The sequence below is a fragment of the Phascolarctos cinereus genome, unplaced genomic scaffold (genome assembly GCF_003287225.1).
Source record: "Phascolarctos cinereus isolate Bilbo 61053 unplaced genomic scaffold, phaCin_HiC Scaffold_726;HRSCAF=1367, whole genome shotgun sequence".
NCBI lineage: Eukaryota > Metazoa > Chordata > Mammalia > Diprotodontia > Phascolarctidae > Phascolarctos > Phascolarctos cinereus.
The window spans coordinates 146,085,764-146,107,053 of NW_027556098.1; the positions used below are offsets into that span (position 1 = coordinate 146,085,764).

A 21,290-nucleotide genomic window follows, 5' to 3' on the forward strand; every position below is an offset into this window, starting at 1 on the left:
TGGACAGCAACAGGGAAGATGGATGGGCTAAGGGGAAAAGATAATGTAATGATATCTGACATCCAGATAAAAGTCCACTCACACCCACTCATTCTGTCTCATCTAAAATGAAAAGAGGAGGAAAGGGAACAAAGGAACAGGCATTTATTACGCACCTGTATGCCAGGTACTGTGCTAAGCTTTATAATTTATTATCTCATTTGATCTTCACAACAACTCCATGAGGCAGATGCTATTATTACTCCCATTTTATAGTTTGAAGAAACTGAGACAGAAGTTAAGTGACTTGCCCAGTCACACAGGTAGTGTCTGAGGTCAGATTTGAACTCAGGTCTGCCTAAGGCAGGGCTCTTACTTAAAGATCCCTGACCCCAAGAAGAGCCTGCTCTTGCCCAGGCCCTTCATGAACCCCCAAAGTGATCTACAGCCCAGAGACAGAGGAATTGTTCTAGAGACCCCTATGCAATTGCTATGAGTAATGGTTAGTTTATCCTGTGTTGAGGGTAGTTTAGGTTATAACTGCCTCGAGGGACTCAACACCTAGATGAGATGGGTGAAGTCGAGAGCTTGCAAAGGAGGAGCAGAGTTAAGGAGTCTTGGGGGATGAGGGGTAGATGTGGTTGTTTTGGAGAAAAGCTTCATTATCATAGCAAGGGTGGGATGTGGGTTGTTTTCCACCTTAACCTCAGATTGATTGATGACACATCTGTTGGGGTCAGTCCACAGTACCCTAGGGTACATTGCTATGCCCTTACTTTGGATACTGCTGGATTAAGTGACCTCGAGCTCCCCTCCAAGGCAAATTCTATAAGCTGGTAACAGTGATATTCTCCCTTTCATTACTGCTTTTTAACTAGTAGTTTTGGTTTATATTAGTTTTGCAAGAAATGGTTTTCAGGACAAAATGTTTTTATATATTGTATCACATAGGGAACCAACCCCCTGCTAATTATTTTTGTTTTGTTTTTTCAGATTTTCTCTTTCATTAAGCTTTTATTTAGTATTTTACTTTTCCCCAGTTATATGTAAAAGCAATTTTTAACATTTGTTTTTAAAACTTTGGAGTTCAAATTCTCTCCCCTCCCTCCTCACCACTCCTCCCTCATAGAGAAGACACGAAATTTGACATAGATACTATTTAAGCTAATTATTTATGAAGATCTGAGTCCTTTCACAAAGAGGAGACATAAGGAGCCCACACTCATCAGTATCATTGTTTATTGTCACTGCTTCTTAAATGTTTTCTACGAAGTAAAAACAAAGTACACAGATTTTAAATAGCATAGATTTGAAAAGTAAACCTCATATTGTGACATTTAGGATTTCAATAGCTTGTTCAGGCACATTTTTACCTATAGGCACATAGAAAAGATGAGGCTGTAACTGAGGTGACTTACTGTCTGGGCAATGATATAATCAATCAGTTTCCTGGTGAGGTAGGGAAAAGCAGCAGTAGACAGAGGCCAAGAATAAACATACAGCCGAGTCTATTGTTCAAAAGCTGATTATCTAAATTGTGGATTTTCCAGGTTCTTTGCTTCTTGTTTTCCTCCCACTGCCTACCTTTTAGGCATTTCACTGCTCATTAGCACCTATTGCAAGAGGTGGTAGGGGGAGGGAGAAGTATAAATCATTCTTCTACTTGTCAGCAATTTCCTTTTTAAGGTGAAGAACATAAAAACACTGTCTAATGAGGTTTTTGGATTATGGTAGATTTCATGTTTCCATGTTCTCCTGACTACACCAAGAAAATGATAAAACTTGTCAGTCATCCTTTTCAATCACTGACACATCCACCAGAGAGCAAGTCATCTTGAGGCAGATTTCTTTTCTTGTCCCAGGACTAGCAGATGTCCAATTATTTGCCAAGAAGTGGATAGTGACTTTCCACAGGCCTCCTCTTTCATCATGGTCATTGTCCTAATCAGATCGCCTTGCACTTCAATTATCTTTCGCTCTCTCTCTCTCACTCTCACACACACACAGAAAATCATGGAATATCCCTGTGAGGGAAGGCAGAACCTTACTTGTTATACAGGCTAGCTGGGAAAAGGTGCAGATTCTTATGATGGCAGTACTCTAATAAACTGGACAGATTCTTCTCTTTGGCCACTACTGTACTTGTCAGCTTCTTTCTTATAGAGAGGCCATAAACTTGGGCCTGCCCCAACAGACTCGGGCAATATACTGAGAGCAAATACTCCCCACCAGTGGGATGGAATACTGATTCCTTTGCTTCCAGTACTACAGATTTTTTTCCCTTTCTGTTCAAAGATCATATTTTCCTGATGGGAAATCTATTAACTGTCAGAAGACAGAGAGTTTGGCTTGTAAAAGAACACTCTTGTTATCACCCCCTCCCCCTATGTCCCTCCCCTCCCTTTTCCTCTACTTGGAATGTGAAGAGGCTTTTTAATACTAACCCATAAGGGATGGCATATGATTTGATGGTAAATATCCTACAGCCTTAGGCAATGTTCCAAACCCTGTACATAGCTCTTGTACTTTTAGGCAGCAACACTTCACATTTGGAGCCCTGGCAGAAAAAACACCCTTCTAGCAATTAAAAAAAAAAGTTCTCCCATTACAAGAAAATCAGCAACGTTGTGGTTTACCAGTAGCTTGTCCTGGGTCAGTTACACTGTTGTACAGCAGCCACTTTGCACAGCTGTGATATAGATCACTTTGTGGGATATACATATACATACATGTATATATACATATGTGTATATACACATATATGTATGTATATATAACCAATATAGTGAAGAAGGGCTTTGAAAAAGGCTTAACTCCAAAGCTGGGACCTTTTTTTCCCCCCCTTGACCTGAGTTTCCAGATGGGTGTTTTTCTTCTTTCTTGGGAGAGAATTAAAACAATGTTTTCAAAGGTGAGAAGGCACAGTGGTTTAAAGGATGGTCATCAGAAACTTAAAGGAAGGAAAGGAAATTACGCTTCTACTCAGGATTGTGTTCATTAGCTGCTCTGGTAAGGAACAGACTTCACACTTCTGCATGATAATCAATTTGCAGCTGCCAGTGGTGATTTCTGACTTTCAGGAAGAAATCTTCCCAGCCAGGGGAAGGATTAGGTAGAGCAGCTCTGGTCCCAAACCTCCCTGGAGCAAAGGATGATATTTCCGTTCTCTTCTGTTCACCCACAGTCATCTCCTGTCAGCATCCCTTTATTAGCTAGGGACCATCTTCTGGGGAGGGGGCCATGAAGAGTCAATAGCACTTTTTCCTGATGGCTGATGCTGCATGAGCCTAGAAAGTTGCATTCTGAGACGTTCATTAACTGGTTTATAATTTTGACCTTACATGTTTGAAGCCATGCCAGGGAGAACCGCTGCTAACAATACCATTTTAACTATGCTTTAGGCATGTTATTTTAATGACTCAATTCTGGTAAAGCCTTTGGGAGCAGGGGAGGGAATAAACCACATTTATCAGAGTAATAAATGTGTATATACAGTTTACCTCCCTGCCTGTGCAAAAATAATTATGCCTACATTTGTACTTTTCTGCAGATGTGGTCAAAAAGAGTATTGTGATCTGTTGTCCTGCTAGCATCTGGAATCTTTAAAGCTAGATATCAACATCTCAGTGGCTTTACTTTTTTTTTTTTGCTAAATATGATAATTCTAATAAATCCATATATACATACATATGCATATCTTGAATATTACTGCATAAAGTAGCTTCCCAGGAATTCAGAACTTATCAACAAATATTCATATTTATCCACAATTATATCAAATCACGCAATTAAGAAAAAAAGCCCTAAGGTATTCATAGTGCATTAAGTATCACAGGTATGTCCCACAGAGAACACACAATTTACACGTGACTTGTTTTTTCAGTGTGGGGGTAGTCAGTAGGCAACACAAACTTGACTGTAGTTTCCTTCTCCCAACCTCTTCTGATCCGTGCCAGTCGACGGCGAAGACAGGGTAAGAGAAACAGCCCTTTGGCCAGAATGACCACACATGGCACCAGCAGCGTAAGTGTGAAAGTGGGAGGTAAATAGAACTTATAGCGGCTCTCTTCAAAGGCCCTTGTCCAGCCATAGGTGAGCGTGTGAAAGGTAGTTACAACCAGGGCCAGGAAGCCAAGGGTAGACTGGTGGGAAATAAAAGAAAACATGCCAGTTGGAAACTTCCATTTTCAAATGCTTCTTTCCTTTGCAGTGATGAAGTACATGAATGACTACTCTGGTTAGTCTGATATCCTTCTATGGTCTAGCCTGCTTATAGGCCCATCTTTCAGTGATTCATCCTCTCCTTACCCCAGAACTGGTTCACAGTATGGTCAGAGAATGTGGATTCATTCAAACAACTGAAGAGAAGCATTATAAAGTTAAAATTTCCAGGGAAATGTTATATGTTGCCATTATAAAACCAGGTATAACTATCCATCCCATTAGTCTCTGAAATAAGAGTACATGATCAGTATAAAGATCAGTGGCCTAAGACACCTGGGTTCTAGTTTTACTACTGAGAATAACTATGCCCTTGAACAAGTTGCTTTATCTCTTTAGACCTTAGTATCTTCATCTGTATGAGGATGACATCTGTCCTACCTACATCATGGGGGTATTGGTGAGGATCAAGTGAGATAATTTTTGTGAATGAGTTTTTGAAAGTATAAGCTACCATATGTAAGTATAAGGTGGCATTGCAGCATATAAAATGAGAAAGGACAATAATTTATAAAATAGTATGCAAATTAAAATGTTTTCCCAAATGCCCCTAGTATTTAATGTAAAATGTGACAAATAGCCATATCATGTGAGGCAGAATTTGTAATTTCAGGATCCTAAGGTTTAGGAATACCTTGGATCTTTTTAGAAATTAGTCATTTTTTGTGTGACCTGGGGCAAGTCAGTTAACCCTGTTTACCTCAGTTGCCTCATCTGTAAAATGAGCTGGAGAAAGAAATAGCAAACCACGCCAGTATCTTTGCCCAAAACAAATTAAAATGGGGTCACAAAGAGTCAGACAGGACTGAAAAATTACTGAACAACAAATAATATAACAGGCACTATGCTAAGTGCTAACAATATAATAAAGGCTATCAATAGTTCCTTCTCTGAAGAAACTCACATCCTAGTGGGGAAGACAACACATAGAAATCAGAACATATAAAATAAATACAGAGTAGAAGGAGGGCAACCTTGGAAAGAAAGACATTTAATTAGTTTCTGGAAGAGGAGGAAGAAGCTATGGAAGATCTGAGTTCAAATCCTTCCTCTGATGCCTATGGCACCATGGAAAAAGATTTGAACTTCTCTACTTCAATGTCCTAAAATGGAGAAGGGAAATCACAGTAGCACCTGCCTTGTCATTTATACATCTGTGTACATGTCTTAGCTCACTAAGTAACTCATAAATAAGCTCTTTGAAAGTAAGGACCATGCTATTTTTCATTTGTATATCTTCTACACCCTGTAAAATTTTTTGCACATGGTGAGCACTGAATAATTGTGGGATTGAAATGTTAAAAAAAAGAAAAAAGAAATTAGTCATTTTTTGCCTTGTAAATTTCTATTTAGTCTTGTTTGATTTATTCTTGACTCAGGGGTCTAGTTCAGTTGCCAAGTTTTCTGAGTCTCTGTGTATCTGATTCTCATCTAGTTCATTCAGGCTAGAAGAACCTTTCAATTACACCAGTTTAACTCTAGTATGGATGTCTCTCACCTAGTGAGACATGATTACTAAAGGTTGCTTTTAAAACAAAAAAAAATTTTTTTTGTAGAGGAAAGCAAATCTTCTATTGACATAATTATAATTGTGAGATGTTATCAAAGAAAACATTTTGGCCCCAAGTGAAATAGGATGCTTACTACCAAAAATATTCCCAATCCCTGAGAAGTAGATTAAAGTCTTAGCTTATTTGGCATTAGGAGAAAAACAAATCTAAAACTAGCATATACAAAGCAGTGGATTTTGGGGTGACCTTGTCCAGGTGACTTAATAAGTTAAAATTCTCCAACTTCTAACCCTTTCCCATTTCAGGGATCCAGTAATTAAGACAACCATTACCTAAAAGGCTAGATAGTGCAATGGAGGGAGTCCTGGCCCTGGGGTCAGGAAGGCTTGAGTTCAAATCCTTCCTCAGACTGTGTGACTATAGGCAAGTCATAATCTCTCTGGCCATTTGTAAAATGGTGATAACAGCACTGACTTCACAGGGTTGTTATTAGACTCAAACAAGATACCAGGTGCAGTGCTTTGCAAACTTCAGTGTGCTATATAAATGTTAGATGTAGCAATTAATATTAAATACATTTTTAAAAAACCACTGAGGGGCAGCTAGGTGGTGTAGTGGATAGAGCTTCGGCCTTGGAGTCAGGAGGACCTGAGTTCAAATCCGGCCTCAGAGTCTTGACACTTACTAGCTGTGTCACCCTGGGCAAGTCACTTAACCCTGATAGCTTCACAAAAAAAAAAGAAGCAAAAACAACAACCACCCACTGGATCCTCATGAGCTTGGATACATAGGCATATTACAGGCTAGGCCTAACCCAGTGTGCTTGCTTCGATCACTTTTGTTAGTTCCCTGCCCTTTGATTTAAATTCCTGAGTCTAACACATTTCCAACCTGAAGTTAAGCAGCCATTCTGAGTTTCTCATTTGTAAAATGAAAAATTATTTTGGGATAGTATGGAGAAACACTGCCTACCAGCAGCAATCAGGTCCTCTTGGTTCATATATCAGGGGTCTTCTGTGAGCTCTCAGATGGAGATCCCACAGTGAAAAATGCCAGGAAGTGTCAGTTTGTTATTAATTGTTCATGGAAGGGGCGTGACTAGGAAGTACTCCTGGCTCAGGATGTAGTAATATCCCAGATTAGTCAAAGCAGCCTCTTGACTTTTAAATCCAGACATAAAGCCTGGGGATTTTATTTCTCCAGATCTCGTATTTTGGGGTTTGTTTCCTTCCCTGTAATGATGTAAAAACACTAAAATAGCCAAAGGAAATAAAGAAGAGGAGGCGCACTATAAGACAATTAATAATACTATCACACTCAGGCTGTTTTTATAAGTTTGTTACCAAAAAAAAGAAATACCCGGGCAGTCGAGCTGACACTCATTTACTCTAGTCCTTGGGACAACTGGCTCAAAAAACCCCCCTGAGGTTTCTGGTTGTTATGTGTCATCGTTGAAGCCTGGTGGCTGTAAAGGGTGAAGGTCAGTGGGAGCTCCTTGAACGTTGGGGGAGGTGGCCACAATAAAACCCTGAAATGCTTTCTGTGTCACAGGTGCTGGGACAACCTGTATATTGTCCTCCTGTTTAAACTACTTCTCTTTGTGGTTTGCTTACACACTCTAATTTAAAGGTCAAACAAAAGGATACTTTTGGGGGAAAAAAAGGATACATGTAAGCACAGATCATCTCAATTTAACCCAATGTTTTAACATGTTAACAATTCCTAAAGATTATAAAATTGTCAGGTAAATAAAACATTGAGTAGCAATCTGGAATGCCAGCCCAGGAAAAGAGGGACTTTTTGTTATTGGTGGATAGATATCAGCCACTGTCATCTGCAAAGATTGTGCTTCCTTCGAAGCACAGCTCCTGAAGGAGACCTTAACTGCTCTGTATACTTTGTTAGTGTTCTGCCCCCCCATACCCTTTCCCCCTGCCAAAAGAGTCGCTTTATATATACACTCTGTATGTTTGTGTATGCACTTACAATACCCACATACGTGTTTTCCCCTTTAGAATGCAAGGTCCTTGAGGGAAGAGATTGCTTTGTTTTTATATTTATACTCCCAGTGTCTAGCATAACACCTGACATGTAGCAGATCTCAAACAATGCTTATAGAAAATAAGATATTTACGTAGTTAGCATAGTGGAAAGAACACTGGTTACAGAGACAGAATATCTGTCTCTGGTATTTATATTAAACATATAACCTTTTAACAAATTATTTTTCTTTGCACCTTTTTCTTCTGAGAAGTTATAGAAATTGAGAATTATAAAATATGAAGCTGAAAGGGAACTCCTCAGAGGAAACAGAATCCAGACCCCTCATTTTGTAGATGAGGAAACAGGCCCAGAGATAGTTAAATTTAAACTTAAATAAGAGTTGTGAGTGGCTAGGTGATGCAGTGGATAGAGCGCTGAGCTTGGAGTCAGGAAGACTCAGCTTCCTGAGTTCAAATCCAGCCTCAGACACTTACGACCTGTATGACCCTGGGCATGCCACTTAACCCTGTTTGCCTCAGTTTCCTCTTTAGAAGGAAATGGCAAACCACTCTAGTATCTTTGCCAAGAACACCCCAAATGGGGTCACATAGACTCTGAAACAACTGAACAAAAAAAGTCATACAGCTAATAAGTTGTCTCGGTTGGGATTTGAAGTCAGGGTCTGCCTGACTCCATTTGTCAGGAAGGAATGCCTAATTTGTGGAAAGGTATGAGGAAACTCCTTTGCAAACCTAAAGATACTTTAGACATAAGCAATTTGCTTTCTCTCCCTTTCTGGACTTTTATTGTGTTATATGGCACCACTGGATGAGCAGAGGAAATAAATGGAATTAAACTCAAATTAGCTTGTTTAGTTGTTGGTTAACAACAGTTATGTGACTTTGGAGTGGCTTATTCACAGATCCTGTACCCCAGGTCAACATTCAGCAGAGGCAGGACATTAATTTTTTGTTCCTAAAAATAAAAGATAAACTTTTATGCCCACTCCTTACAAAAATGTCTCTCCCTGCTCCAGTGTTGAAATTTTATTATTCTCCCTCTTCAATATGTAGAGTACAACCTGGCAGGACTTGGAAGCCGCAGCCAGTTGCTGCTAACAGAATCAAATCCTCCGGCTTTCTTCAGCAGCACCAGTCCGCGATATGTAATCTACTCCTGCTTAGAGAACCAAACCTTCTGTTTGGGGAGGAACCTGCAGTCTATTTTAATTGTGGATAAATCATGTACCACAGGATACTGTGGTCTGAAACAGAAAAATCCTGGAGTCAGGTCCGAGAGAGAAGGATTAGTGGTAGATAAATAAAATTCCTTTTTTTTTCTCAGTTCTTAAACTGTCAGACGTCACACATCTTAGAGCCTCTCTAGAGATTCTAAGCTGGAGAAGGAAAGTTGTTTGCCTGCTGCATAAAAGTTGAGGAATTCTAGAAATCATTTAAAAATCACTGAATTTATTTTATTATTAAGAATCATTAGGGGCAGCTAGGTAGCACAGTGGATAGAGCACTGGCCCTGGATTTAGGAGGACCTGAATTCAAATTCGGTCTCACACATATAACACTTACTAGCTGTGTGGCCCTGGGCAAGTCACTTAACCCCATTGCCTAGCCACCCCCCCCAAAAAAAAGAATTAAATGCTCATTGAACTGTTTGTCTCAAAGTTGATGTTTGAGAAAAAAAATAAAAGAATCATTAGGTAGGCACTGCTTATTTTGATTCTATTAGGATACTATAACTTGGTTATTACTCTTGGGTCTCCATAGAGCCCGTAGACACCCAACCAGCATTTGCTGACCATCGTGATGATTCTATTTGTGGTGCCACTGAAGGCATGCTATTCATTCCTGGAAAAGTACATTTTGGGTGCTATCCAAAGAAAGATGGAGTCCTTGCCAAAGGAATCTCACAGTCTAACTGGGGAGACAGTGTACTCTGAAACGAATGAAACAATTAGAGAACATTATAATATTCGAAACCAGCATTTTAATGCTGGTGTAATAAGGGGCTACATGGGATAATAGGAAGAGCATTGGACAAATCAAGGGAACTGGATTCAAATGCTGTTTTCACCACTTGATAGCTTTGTGATCTTGGGCAAGTTATCTAATTTCTAGGAACCAGTTTTCCCATTTGTGAAATGGGGATAATGATACTTGTACTACTTATTTCATAAGGTTGTTGAGGAAAGCTTTTATGTAAACTGCAAAGTGATTTATATTATAGACAACTAGAGAATAGGGCAGCATACTTTTGATGGACCTCATATGATTCATGTACCTCCCTGGCATAAATCTACCACAGATTATCTACCCAATGTGCTGAAGACCTTCCTTTACGTCTTCTAACATTTGGTGGGTACTGCTGTGGCACCATATATCTGTTACCCCTTGTCCCTCCTAGTAAGACTAGCCTACCTCTTTTTTCTTTTTCCTCTTAATAGTGTCTGGATGCTAGTGCCACTTCTTGTATACATGTTATCATTAGCAATTAAACTTATGAGGTGATTCAAAACCTAGGGAGAATATTTTTATTAAAAAGTACAAATTTTTATGTCAAGGAACAGCTTGAAGTCACTGAAAACACTGTTTTATCAATACAATTTAAGCCATTCTGTCCCAGTTAAACCTGGGCTTTATCTCATTGTCCATCTGCAGTGTCTTTCTAAAATGTAGGTGATGACAGGCCAAGTCAATGGGCTGTCACTCAAATGCATATGATAATTTGGGAAATGTGCATTCTTCACCCACTTAAGTTTTCTGTGTAGGCTGTGTTAGCCTGTGTTGGGCTGATTTCTTTGGAATGACCATGGATCAGGTTGAGGAGGCCACATAAGGGGCTGATGTAATAAGCACGATGTCATTTATGAATTGAAGCATCTGGAGAACATCATCTGTAGGGAATTCCTCTACCTTTTGCATTTTATGTACATATTAAGTACTTAACAAATGCTTTTTCATTCAGTCATTCAATTCATTCATTTTCGTTAGTTATGCCCTCAATATGTACGTAAATTGTTCTCATAAAGAATTCCAAACCATGCCTCCTATACTCCATCCTCCTTATCCTGCTATGCTCAGGAACCTGAACTTGGCTCCTAGTGTTTGAGAAGTAAACCCGATCTTGCCCAGAACCAGGTCTTCACCTCACTTTCTGGCCATTTCCAAACTAGACAAACACATATATTCCACCTCACCTCCCTTCTAGCTCCCCTTCATGGGTTGTCTTTGCCCATTAGTGGGCAGGGACTGTCTTATTTGCTTGTATTTGTATACACAATACTCAGTACAGTGCATGGATGAATAAGTTCTGTCTCTCTTATAAACATTTTATAGACAAGTATTCATATATGTTGGTAATTCCTGGTGTCTTCTCTGTTACCTCTTTTGAATAAAAATTATTGCCTCAGTAGAATATGAGCTCCTTAAAGGCAGGAACTATTACCTTTTTTTGCCTTTTTATCTTCAGTGCCTGGCTCACTATCTTCTACATTGTAGGTATTGAATATATATTTGCAGAACTGAATTTACTATTTTTCCATTATTTGGGTATCTTCCTCTCTTAGAGACATGTATTTCAGAACTGATTCTTTAATGCCTTCAGAGGCAGAGTGGACAGAACCCTGGGCCTGGAGTCAGGAGAACCTGAGTTCAAATGAGATAACATTTGTAAAGTGCTTAACACGCTGCCTGGCACATTATAGGCACCACATAAATGCTTATTCCCTCCCTCCCTCCTTTCCTTCCAAACTATCACTGTCTAATAATTTTTTTCTTCCTGTGCTTGGCTAGGTCTGGCTGTTGTTCTTGACTTCGCCTTTTTAGGCATCATTTTTATTTCCTTCCGTTGCGATCTGGCACGCCGGGGTGTTGGAATTCAGTCCTATCGTTATTATTGATCTCATTTTGTAGGTAAAAAGTCACTCTTGGTCCCACAGCTTCTAAGTGGTAGAGCTAGGACTGCATTCTAGGCCAGTAGTGTTCCTCCATTTTAATGTTTAAAGACATTGATTCTTAGGACTGGGAAGGGATCTTAGAGATCACCTCTTCTAACTAATTTTGTTTTACAAATGAAAAAACTGAGGCCTAAAGATGGGCTTCAATACTTTGGCCAGAGTTACACTCGTATATTTTCCTGTTTAGGTTTTTGTCATATTTCTACCAGAATGGTGGCATTCTGTGGTGAAGAGACCACTGGACTTGGAATCAAGAGAGAACTGGGTAGGAAGCCTGCCTCTAAGGCTAACCATGTGATCCCAGGCAAGTCACTTAAATTTCCTGAGCTTCTATTTCTTCATCTGTAAAATGTGGGTGACTACCATACAGGACTATTGTTAGGCTCAGATGAGATAATCTATGTAAAATCTCTATAAACCTGTTACGCAAGTCAGGTATTACTACTATTATTAAAGGGGACAGTTTTACTGTCACTGATGATAAGGATAGGTAATGGCAGAAATTCTGCCAAATCTCTTTCATTTTGAGTCTGTTGTCCTCCTTCCACATTACCCTGTAATCTGGTTTGGATGGCTTTTACAACAAACTCTCTGTAGGCTTCTCTGTGAGGTAGTCCCATGCACCCATCTACCATCTGCAACCATAACATTCTGCAATTGCATTTGTTCTCAAAACTTCCATTGTCCTTGGCTACCAGGTCTTTCCATTTAGCCAAGTTAACAAGCATTCACTGGCTGAGCCAGTTTCTGAATTGTACAAGATTTCTACTCAGAAGCCTCATCATGGTATAGAGGTAACCCCGAATTCTTGAAAGCTATGTAAGGGAAGCAAAAGTTCCACCAGGTTTTTCCAAGCTGGAAAGGCTCTGGGTATGGTCCTGGTGAGCCACCACCTATGATCCAAGGATCCACTTAGGTAAGTGAAGAGAGGCTTATTACCAGATGTTTACCCAATCGGTGATTAATTCTTTGGCTACGCAACCCATGAAACAAAGAGAAGTACAAAATAGCCTTTGATGCTATATAATCCGAATCTGCTTCTGCACTGATGGCGATAGAGTAGTGAGAAAGGGAGCAAAGGGTGCTAACGATGTCAGTTTTCAGATAATCTATAAATGTTAATTTAAATATTTGGTATTCCTAATGCAAGAGCTTTGCCCAGTAACAAGTGAATTTGATCTGGAGAAATTAAACCACTTAATATTGTCACTAAAAATGATATAAAAAAACACAAGACAGTTATAGTTAAATGAAAGTACCGTTTACAGATTTTCCTTGGAGAACTGAATAAAAGTTGGTGGAAGAGGTTTAATCATGTGTCCCTACATAACAAGAAATATTAGTTTCAGGTCATCTTGCTATGCAGGCCTCATAATTATAAGTAAAAATACCATCATAAAGATAATTTACAGCTTACAAGCCAACTTTTTCCCCTTATAATGAAGAGGTGAAGAAATTCAATGATGAACTTGACAGGATCCTCTAAACCAAGTCTACATATACCCTGAAACTCTGTTACTTCAGGATGACAAATTAACAAATGCTTTTTCATTCATTCAATTCTTTTATTCATTTTTAAAATTAGATATGCCCTCAATATGTATGTAGATCATTCTCATAAAGATTACCAAACCAGGTCTTCTATACTCTGGACATCCTCCCTAGCCCTCTATACCCCAGAACATGAACTCTGCCCTTGGTACATGAACCTGATCTTGCCTGATCTTACACAGGGGAGGACAGTGAAAAACAGTTGGAAAATATGGTTTGAGATTAACAAGAAACCAAATTGGCCTTATAGACTACTCAGAAGCCTCAAATTAGAAATTATGAGTGACAAACAACATTTGAAATTTTAAGTTGGGCCTTTTATCAGTCAGAATCATGTCACTAACATGAGTGTCATTCCTAAATAAGCTCTCTGTGTACAAGCTGACCAGTGGCTTGTTAGGGCAAAGGTCAAGATCAATGCCAAATGATAGGATCCAAAATTTAGAGATCAACAGGAAGGGACCTTGGAAGCCATCCTGTCCAGCCCCTCATTTTACATACAGATGCAGAACCTAAGTCCAGAGAGGCTAACAACCTGGCCAAGGTCACAATGGCAGTAAGTGATAGAGCTAAAATTTTAATCTAAATCTTCTGGCTCTAAATCCAGTGCTCTCTCTCTCTAATGTTCTACAGGGCAACGAGAACTCTGTGAAATCCCAACAGCTCCAGCCTGACCTGTGTAAACAAGCTGTTGACTTTGAAAAGCGAGAAATGGACAAAAGTAATGACTGTCACAATTTCTTCCAAAAGCCTGTATGACAGAGTTGCCACAACAATGACCACAGTAGCTTCAGCCATCATAAAAGAGGCAGTATGTGCAAAGTTCTAATTGTCCTAGAAACTAGGACAATATAGAAATAATGTTCTAATGTTGGCGCATAATGTTTCAAAGGAGTTTGGGAAGAGAGGGATCAGTGTGGGCTGAATAGCAGGGGGGCATCTTCATGGAGGAAGGGGTGGGGGTGGTGTTGAAATGTATCTTGAAGAATAGGTAAGGTTATAGATAAGATGTGAGCATGTTAATTGGGGTGGGTAGTCAAAGGATCTCATGAAATGATTTTTTCTATAAAGTATAGCCTAGTTTCATGGACATTGTTAGAACACTAATAGTGGCTTTTCTTCGTGCTCCTAGACCCTACTGATAATGTGTGGCTATGACTCCAAAGAATTTTGGGTGAATCACAATTCTTTCCTCAATGGCTCCATAGAGTGTTGAGCATTATATCCTATCAGTATATAATATAATTATTCACAATGCTGTCTTTTTTCATAAATTGTTTCATGTTTACATTTGTCTTGTCTTCGCATCTGGCTTTTGGTCTCTATCTATGACCTAGTCCAGGGGTGGGGAACCTTTAACTTCTAGGCCACATGTGGCCTTCTAGATCCTTGGGTATTGCCTTTTGACTGAGTCTACGTTTTATGAAACAAATCCTTTTATTAAGGGATTTGCTCTGAAGTTTGGATTCAGTCAAAGGGCCGCACTTGAGGACCTAGAGAGCCACGCCTGACTGTCATGCCTTCCTTTTGAGCAGCTCCCAACCCTTTGTAGAGCTGTAGTCAATCACATCCCTCACAGCAGAAACAATTCTATTCCAAGTCATGCCATGTTATCACAATATAGTACAGGAAGTTCCCATTTATCAAATTTTGCTGGAGGAAAGGGTGTTTTTGTTAATCACATTCTAATCAATAAGAGCAAGTGATTTTAGCCTGGAATCTCTGAATTCACTTTAAAATTTTTTTTATAATTATTTATCCTAATATAATTGTTTTCCTTTCTAATCCTGTGTATTTTATTTTATGCATTTAAAAATATGATTCTCAGGAGGGGTCCATAGTTTTTGCCAGGTTGCCAAAGAGGTCTATGACACAGAAAGAGTAAATAAGTTAGAGGGATGTAATATATGAGTCAACAACAGCACAGTGCTAATTACTTTACAAATATTATGTCATTTGATCCTGACAACAATCCTAAGAGGTAGACAATATAATTATCCCCATTTTACAGTTAAATAAACTGAGACTGAAAGAGGTTAAGTACCTTGTCCAGGATCACACAGCTAGTAAGTGTCTGAGGTAGGATTTGAACTCGGGTTTTCCTGACTCCAAGCCCAGGTTCTATCCACTGTGCCACCTAGCTGCCATTTGCTAGCCCATCCTTACAGACCAGGGAAATTGAGTCAAATCACAGAACAGGAACAGTTGTATTTTTGACCATCAGAGGCGAGAGCTCAGACTATATAGTCTAGGCCTATGCTTTCTAGGAAATGGCTGAGTTTCTTTTACCTGAACAAAACTGAATTCCCTCCAGTTGAGGGAGTTTGAGATAGAAGGCAGTGAGGTGATGGCCAGCAATGACAGAATGCCTAGGGCCAGGATTCCCAGTGAGACATAAATCTCCAGTCTCCAGACTTCCTCCTCATTCCATATATTGCTCTTGTTTGCCAAGACCTGTCACAGACAAAAACAAAATCAAGAAATATACTGTCATCAACAGCTGAGGGTAGATAGTGTGATTAGCATCCAGTTTTTCTACTTAGGGCCTAGAAATAAGTGGGCTTCCAAGGCCATCAAGGTGAGGGGTGGGACTGGGGGTGGGAGGAGGGAGGCACAGATGCAGAATTTAGAAGAGACATAAGGAAGACTAAGTAAGTTGTTAATACTACGAGAGGATGTGAACTCTTCTTCCTTGGAGATCTTTCCAAATAGGATTAATTGGAGTAGAGATACAATCTGAGTTGTCCTTTTGGTTTTAGGAGAATGTAAAGGTAGAAGTGATTAGATACTGTGACTTCTGGGAAACCACTGTAGCTCTGTGATATTAAAAAATATTTGATGCTTTGCAGATTCTTTCAGTTCATTCACATTCAGGTTGTTGTCTTGAAAGACCAGTAATGGTGGTCAACTTGAGGGAGTTGAACTAGATGACCTCTTGGGACCCTTGTGGTTCCAAATAAATAACATGGACTATTGGCAATGGGGGAAAGTGAGAATACTTCTCCCAGCCACAGCTCTGGAATGGCAGTGCGCGTGGCGGATAGCACCTGGTGTTGTAAGCCAAAGGAAATTATGCATATGCCAGGGGAGTATATCAGTTCTTTCACATGTGCATATGAAGATAATCATTTCCATCAGCTATAATTCCCTTTAAACATGTAAAAGTTTACACAGTCAGGAGTTAGAAGGTCTAGATTCGAGTCCCAATTCTGCCACTAACTAGCTATGTGACCTTGGACAAGACATTTTTTACTCTGTGGGTTTCAGTTTCCTTATTTGCTGGAATTGGGTGAATGATTGCTAATATCCTATTCAGCCCTCAATTCTAATTATATATATGTATCATTATTTAAAAAACAACAACAACAACAACATTAACCAGAAAGGTGTAGCTAATTCTACATCTCACAAAGAATAGTGCAAATTTTCTCTTTAATCACTCCCAGGGCGGTGTCATCCACACTTAACACGCTAATACCTACTGGACTTTAATAATGCTAATTAAATCCATGTTGGATTTTTTGGTTCTTTCTAGGTTTAAGAGGCCATCATAATTGGGTAGTATTAAAAGTACCCAGCTGAGATTGAAAGCTAGAGCTTTGACTAAGGTATACATACATTCATATGTGTGATTTCCCTTTCTATCTCTGTTGATATTTTCATTTTAAAAGAAAGGATTGGGGTAGGCAGAAAGAGAAGATGCATATGAGAACCTGGGTCTCAGTCAACCAGTCACCTTCATTAATCTTTGAGCTTTTAGCTGTCTCATTCAGAAGTAAACAGTAATTAAACAGCAAAGTTAATTAGAATCTAGTACTCCTAGCATGTCTCCATTTCTTCAGAAACGCTTTTATGTTTAGAACACAATATTGTTTTTGGTGATATGTATATGCATCTGGTGGGAAGAGATGATTTGCAAGGAAGTGAAAAGTAAAATGTCTCCTTTTGACTTTTTTTCCTGGTTTGGGACTTTAATTGACTTAGATACATTAAAAAGGCCCAGTATCCAGAGAAAGAAATGACATATTACATATACGCTTGTGTCTAATGGTTGCCATCTCTAGGGTAGTGGATGGGGAGGGAGAGGAAAAAAAAGGAAGTTATATGATAACTTTGCCGTATATTTGAAAGCAATAGCAAGCTGTATACAATGGATCTGCAGTTTCAGGTACACTCCTGTTTTTTTTTCTTTTCCACTTTGTTATGGAAATGCCTGTTTTATTCCTTAAGTTCAGAATAAAAAATTAAATAAAATAAAAAAAATTTTAAAGGCTCAGTATGTTCTTCTAGTTCATAGGTGGTTTTTTCATGGGGCTAGAAGTACTCTATGGCATGCATCAGCAGCCTAAAGAGGGTAGGTGTGAAACAAGTCAGGGTGGTAAACAGCCTTTGGACAAGGTGTTCTTAACCCAGCATCTACAAATTTGGTGGTTGTTGTTTTTAAATACTTTGATATCTGTATTTGAATTTTTTTTAATCCTATGTATTTTATGCATTTAAAAACATTATTTAACAAAGGATCCATAAGTTTTAATGGAAAGCCAAAGGTGTCCATGACACAAAAATTTTAGTTATGAATCCCTGAGGAAGATGGGTGAAACCAGTAAATGCCAACTATATACCTTTTCTCTTCTCACCAACCCCATAGCACTTTGATCCTTTGTCTGTCCAAGCTAAAACCAAGTGTGTTTTCCTTAGAAAAATGTCTGCTAGCAAAATGGTTCCCATTTCAGAGCACTAAAAAAACCAAACAAACCCAAAAAGGATATCTACTGGAGGAAGAGGCATTATATAGTAGAAAGCATCTTCCTTGACTTTGTTGTCAAAATGTGTTTGCATTAGGAAGCAGGCAAGCCAATGAGATACAGGTTTGCTAGGGTTTGGTTTCAGAATTTCTATCAATCCTGTGGATTCAGAGTGGTTATAGTGGGTTCGATCTCTCTTGCTGACATTGTCCGACATATGCAGAGCAGCTAAGGAGGGGCAAGTGAAAGCAAACTACAGTGGTTCTGGATGGGAAAGTCTACAAGATTCAGCATGAGTGTGATACCTTCCCCACTCCCTTAATACCCTACTGGATTTATAACATCCCAAGCACTGGCAACTATGGCCAAGATTTAGCCCAGGGGGCTAAAAGATAAATCCTTTACTGTGTGCTCTCTAACCCCCCAATACCTCCATACAGGTGAAATTTGAGAAGCAGAGCCCACTAGGAGCCTCTGGTGAGGACCAGTGATTAGGGATGCTCTGCCCTGTAATCTGGGGGCAAGGAAGACAAAGTTAAAACCTCTGTTTAGGGTGACTATCCTGGGGGGTGGGAGGTGGGTGTTCTGGCAGCCAGTATTGCAGGCTAATGACCAACTTTCACAAGACCTAATCTTTCCAGTTAGAAGATGTGGGGTTGAATATTGTGTAGGATATTAAGGAGATAATACTTTCTCATACATGCATAGTGTGTTGTCTCACATATATTTCTTGTATAAGGATCAGCTGAAGGAATTGGGGATGTTTAGCTTGAAGCAGAGACTCAACTTTCTCCAGGTATTCATAGAGCTGCTATCATAGGGAAGAGAGATCAGACTGGTTCTGTTTGGTCCCTGTTGGCAGAACCAGGAGCTATGGGTAGAAGTTGCAAGGAAGCAAATTTAATCTTGACATCAGGGAAAATTTCCTAAAAGTTAGAGCCCAAAGAGCTGCCTAGTGAGGTGGTGGGTTCCCTCCCACTCTGTGTAGATTTTAAGCATAGGCTTTGAGAGACCTGAGTTTAAATCTCAGCTCTGCTATTTGCTGTATGACCTTGGACAAGTCATTTCATTTTTCTAGGCCTCACTTTCCTTATTTGTAAAAGGGAAGGGTTGGACCAGATGACCTCTAAGATCCCTTATAGCACTATATTTGTGATTCTGACCATCTGACAAATATATTACAGTAGAGATTTCTTTCGGATGAGTTAGGTTAGATCTTGTTGAGGTCCTTTCTAACACCAAATTCTGGGATTCTGTTAAGGTTGATAGTTTTTAAAAGGTTTCACATAAATCATTTTCATGTACATTATTTCATTTTATTTTCAAAACAGTTCTGCCAGATAGATAGGGAAAATATTATCACCATAGATCATGTCACCTATACTAGAATTCAGGGCTCCTGACATCCATCCAGAGGTCTTCCTTATTTATTATACTGCCTTTTGGGGGGGGGTGGCAAGGAAGAGTATCTGAATCTAGGATCTCATTGGTATAGTAAACTCATAATCTGTAATGTCCACTGGTGTAGTTGCTCAAGGCACTCAGAAATTAACTGACTTGCCCATGGTCATAGAGCCAATATATGTCAGACAGAATGTGAACCCTAGTCTTTCTTACTCCAAGGTTGATCCTATATCCATTATTCCATGCTGCTTCTCAACTAAGTGTCTGAATATCCCATATCATATATATATATAGAGAGAGAGAGAGATAGATATAGATATAGATATAGATATAGATATATAGATATATAGATATATATCAAATGATACCCTTAAAGGTTTGGGGGGCCTTTGCTTAGTTATTGTATAAGGTAACTCACATCCTTGTAGGGGAGCTTTGAGGAATGAGAAGAGAAATGACATTGAATGCATGAGCTTACCTGTAGCCATGGCTATACAAAGTGTGGGCTATTTAAGGATTTGAGAGCACTGCTGTGCCATTGAATATGTATAACAAATGGGTAAAATCTCAATGAAAAATGATGATGTTGATGTTGCTATTTAATGCCTAGAATGTTGGGGCTGGAAAGATTCTTAGAGAAAATCTAATCCAATCCCTACTTTTTACAGACAAGGAAACCAAAGCCCAGAAAAGAGAAATGACTTGTCTAAGGTCAAATAGCCAGTTAGGGACAGAACTGGGGCTAGAATATAGTTCTCCTGATTCCACATTTAGTGTTTTGTTTGTTTGTTTTTCTTTTCCCCCCATACAACACTTCAAGAGGTCTGGCCCAGAAATAAACATGCCAGGACTTAAGAAACCAAGGAGGTTTCTGGTTTTCAGGCCCAGATACTTATCTGACCCCAGTCCCAGGGATGTCATATGGCATTCTGAGTCTTCTTTCTGGATACCTGCTTGACAGCATCATTGATAATCTGGTAGCGATGAGAACGGCGCAGGGGCAGGCAGAAGCTGTAGACGGCATGCAGAGAGGCACAGAAGAAACTGATGAGGCCAATCTGCTTTCGGTGCTGGAGCCAGTGATCAAGCCAGTCAGGGAATCGGCGGTATTTAGTGCCCCTATGGAGCTGCAGGATGGTGGCGAGGACACCGGGTAGGTACACCAGCGACAACATGACGTAAGCCACACAGGGCAACGTGGTATTGACCACAGACACGGGGAGTTTATAGAAGCGGTTCTTGTGCTCTTGGATGTACGGATGTAACACATCCCGGATGAAGTTATAGGTGTAGAAGCAGATGAAGAGGCCCAGGGCCAAGATGGTTGGAATCTTCCACTCGGGGAGGAGCCTCAGGGGGACGGCCTCAATCTCCCTGGCAGACGCCAGTGACCCCATGTCTACTGGACTGAAGCCCATGGCTCGGGCTATCTCTGAGACCTTATGTTTGGCTTCCTGCTGATCTCCGGAGATTAGCACCTAAAGGGAAATTAATATCAGGAAACAAGCTCACAAAAGGGTCATCACATCATAGAAAGTTAGAGCCAGGAGGGATCTGAGAGATCACTTAGTCCAGTTGAGCAATCTGGTCCAGCACACCAGCCCACTCCAAGCCCACCCCTGCTACTTTCTGGTTGGGACAGGTGTGTGCTTTCACCCCCATGGCAATGATGTTCTTTAGAGAAGAGAACCTTGGTGATAATCACTTATATTTGAACAAAGCTTTATACTTTTCAAAGGGCATCACTATCCATTAATTACCTCAGGTATTACTACTTCTATTTTATGGATTGAGAAGTTAAAGCCACAGAGTTAGTGGCAGAGTCAGGATTAGAATTCTGTTTTCCCGAGTCTAAGAATAGCATTCTTTCCTGCACACCACTTTGCTTCCTGGCCTCTGGCTACACAGGTAGGAACTTCTTCACTT

At 39.7% G+C, this 21,290-nt stretch overlaps 2 protein-coding genes across 6 annotated transcripts in view; one reads left to right on the forward strand and one right to left on the reverse strand.

Moving 5' to 3' along the window:
- CUNH2orf76 (chromosome unknown C2orf76 homolog) overlaps positions 1–17,485 on the forward strand; it is a 100,070-nt gene extending 82,585 nt beyond the window's left edge. For both annotated transcript variants that reach the window (XM_078146811.1, XM_078146810.1), the window contains 2 exons: positions 11,852–11,968; positions 13,849–17,485. The gene's annotated coding sequence lies outside the window, so the exon portion shown is untranslated. The remainder of the gene's footprint in view (positions 1–11,851; positions 11,969–13,848) is intronic.
- The window catches only part of STEAP3 (STEAP3 metalloreductase), a 70,117-nt gene continuing 50,028 nt past the window's right edge, over positions 1,202–21,290 (reverse strand). For all 4 annotated transcript variants that reach the window (XM_020963115.2, XM_020963117.2, XM_020963118.2 and 1 more), the window contains exons 3-5: positions 20,315–20,842; positions 15,505–15,669; positions 1,202–4,121 (exon numbers count right to left, since the gene is read on the reverse strand). In XM_020963115.2, the coding sequence (XP_020818774.1) occupies positions 3,840–4,121; positions 15,505–15,669; positions 20,315–20,842 (975 nt within the window). In that variant the 3' untranslated portion in view covers positions 1,202–3,839. The remainder of the gene's footprint in view (positions 4,122–15,504; positions 15,670–20,314; positions 20,843–21,290) is intronic.